The sequence below is a fragment of the Limulus polyphemus genome, unplaced genomic scaffold (genome assembly GCF_000517525.1).
Source record: "Limulus polyphemus unplaced genomic scaffold, Limulus_polyphemus-2.1.2 Scaffold152, whole genome shotgun sequence".
NCBI classification, from domain to species: domain Eukaryota; kingdom Metazoa; phylum Arthropoda; class Merostomata; order Xiphosura; family Limulidae; genus Limulus; species Limulus polyphemus.
The window spans coordinates 366117-369440 of NW_013665762.1; the positions used below are offsets into that span (position 1 = coordinate 366117).

The 3324-nt window shown below is 32.2% G+C and overlaps 1 protein-coding gene across 1 annotated transcript in view; it reads right to left on the reverse strand.

Annotated features, from left to right (window-relative positions):
* The window catches only part of LOC106476069 (glypican-6-like), an 88603-nt gene extending 85522 nt beyond the window's left edge, over window positions 1-3081 (reverse strand). Inside the window, exon 1 of the mRNA XM_013936745.2 lies at window positions 2582-3081. Within this exon, the coding sequence (XP_013792199.1) occupies window positions 2582-2765 (184 nt within the window). The 5' untranslated portion in view covers window positions 2766-3081. The remainder of the gene's footprint in view (window positions 1-2581) is intronic.
* Between the last annotated feature and the right edge of the window lie 243 nt (window positions 3082-3324).

Below are 3324 nucleotides of genomic sequence, written 5' to 3' on the forward strand. Positions count from 1 at the left end.
TTAAAACTAATAAAGGTTATGTTAAAGAATGTAAAACCTGGGTGTTAAAACAATAAAGGTTATGTTAAAGTATGTAAAACTCTTTTGATTTTCAACATTTTCTTCAAAATTGTGCAGGTATCTTTTAAGGACTTAAATGAAAATCCCCAGTGTGAGAATAGGATTTTGCTAAATGTCAAGGGTAATCGCGTTACCATATATCTGCATGAAACGTTATACTCTAAACCCCAAGTACTCAGCACATACTTAACTATACTTCATTAACTGTAAACGTTATGTTCAAACTACACAAATAATCGCAATTACTTGACATAATTTGTTCAGATGTGCGTCCTCTTCATTTAGGCCAGTTTTTATGCTTCCGTATATACAAAAATATGTCGAACAAGTTAGAAAAAATCGAAAGTGAAAATAATAGGTTAAAAAGTCAAGATCTTAGGTCAACATTTTGAAATTAACTCAAATGACAATTTCTTAATGTTTTAAACAGGTTTTGGTTACATGACGATTTTAACAAAATGCATGTATATAGTAGCTGTCATCTCGAACAACGTGGTACGGTTTTACTTTAACATGGGCCTCCTATTAACGCGTCGTTATAAATAGTAAAATGATTACTTTTTTGTTAGGCTGATAACATATCGTAGACGACAAACCTACGCTGTAGCTAATTAAACTTTATAATTTTTAGTACAATAAGGTTACAGTGGTAAAGCTATAATTTTTATGGTATTTTGCATTTATTTTTGCCATTAAATAATTGATCCTTACGAAACAGAATAAACAAGAAACATTGTTGCAAAGTTAAGATGTATAGATTTTTTTATAAAAACTTCTAATGACTTTCTAAGCTCCATATACTTTTTTTTATACGCTGGACTAATAATGCACATTAATACTTTTCAATGTTTATAATTACAGTGCTGTTGGAATTAAACCTATTCGAACAGTCACAGCCCGAAATTAACGTAAGACTACCTATTATTATGCATCTTTGCCGTTGTTGATTCAAACAAGCATTTAGTAGTTGGCACAAAGTGTCTTTTAACAGCAGCTGTAAGACTAAATAGATCAGATTTCGTTTAAAACCTGTCAACACAAAGCGCCGTCGTTAGTAGAGAATTAAGCATTATTTGCTTCATTTTTTGTAAAGATTTTGAGACTTTAACACAACAAATGTGCTGTGTACGTTACTGCAGTGAAAGGTTTGATATCCAATCAATCTTTTTCTAACTGATTTGTTGTTATTGTCGTAATTGATAAATAGCTGCATAAAAATACCCTAGTCGTTCATTTGACAGATCCCACAGTACGATTTGTATTTTATACCCTAACACGTGTTTTGGTTAACTTTTAATACAAACAAATATCAAAGCCTGTTGTGTTTCGGTTCTCCCACTAAGAAGTGGTATAATTAATTGAAGTGTATAAATTCATAAAATGAGACAACTATGTATTATACAAGTGTCGATGAATACGTTAAAGTCTAATAAATTAGCATCATTATAATAAAACAGTCCCCCCGATGGCTCAGCCATAAGCTTGGAATGAAACAACTCTAATAAAATTCGGGATTCGATTTCATTGTGAAGCTTTGGGCTCTTTATAACAAACAAACTTTAATTAGAATAATAATGTAAACGAAGTTCCATATAAAATCCATCGTTCTGAAGTACAATGAATAAAATACATCGTTCTGAAGTACAATGAAAAAAATACATCGTTCTGAAGTACAATGAAAAGTTTAAGCTCCTGCACTTTTTTACACACGTACAATATTATATACAACATTCTAAGCTTTCCAAGAGATAAAAAAAAAGTTTTATAAAGTGACTTTTCTCTAGAGTATAAATGACATATTACATAGGAAACATTTTTCCCAAATATAAAAATTGTGCATACCTAACAGTTATTACAGCCAATACCATAAACACGTTAGTAGCCATGGAAACACTATAATTAATTTAATAAAAAAAAGAAACACATTGCTACCTCTTTTCTATGTGGGTAAAATATACGGTATAAAGCCTACAGGTCAAGATTATTCGGCAGATTTCTGTTTGTATTTTTTACCATATTACTTATTATTAATGTTTTAGACTTTACAAAGCATACATGTATCCTCGCCTTACATTATACTACATTACTCTTATCGTATGCTGAAGAGTATACTGATAACAGTTATAGTGTGAATGTGATAGACAGCTGGGCAACATCAGCTAGATACCCACGCAATTAAAGGTGTGTAAAATGCTGTAAACGGTTTCATTGCACAACGCAATTCATAATATAATAGTATTGTTTCATTTATATATATACATATACATATTACATACATACATAAACCAGCAATAGATCAATTGCAAAATTATTAATGTGGTGTAGGATGACGATACTTATTTTATTCACACAGCTGGTTTCCCATATTTTTACCAGTAAAATTACATATTCACTTCTTTCAAAATGGTTTAGTTAACTTTTTGAAAAAAAACAAACAAAAGATCATAGCTTTAGAAACTTAAACGTGCAGTAAGCTGCATTGTATTGTTACGTTCAATAATAAAATCAAAAATAAACATACCTGGAATTCCTTTTGTTGGTACGTCCCTATCATTAAAGCCTTTTTCAGAGTACGCATATTTGACGTACAAGCACGATTCCAGATCGTTTGATGTAGCTGATGACTTACACCAAAACAGACAGACAGTTAACGTGGTTAGTAAACAGCTCAAATAGCCCCCAAACTGGACCCCAAACTTTGCCATTACGCTTACTTCAAACTTACGGCTGGTCCAACACTTCAGTGTTCCTTACGGCGAGCCTAACAAACGTACGATACGTCAATAGCTTAAATGCGAGACTAAACAACCACAGTCACTAATTTATTTTTCATGGACGTTACTAGTACTACTTTCTTCGGTCTTATTGGCAGATTTTTTTTCTTTTTACCTGCTATAGTATGTTTCTTTTTACAATATACTTCGTTCCCCATTCAACTTCAACCCCTATCTTCTTAACAATAACACCTCCCTCCCTTCGTGCCAGCAAAACTCTGTCCCATCTCCACATCCCTATGCGAGCGTCGACCGTCCTTCAGCCATTCTCGAGCGCTGTTCTATCAACTGTATTCCTCCCTTTAAAAACAACACCACTTGCAGAATTAATTGTGTATGAAAGTTCGTTTGTTATTTTTATTCATTTATTCCTTACGTCAAAATTCAATAATTTCAAACACACCATTAAAAAAAAAGAACTAGTTTTCATCGTTGAATAAAACTAAGTGAAGAATTTTATTGAGAGCAAAGCTGGATTGGTCGCTTTCTG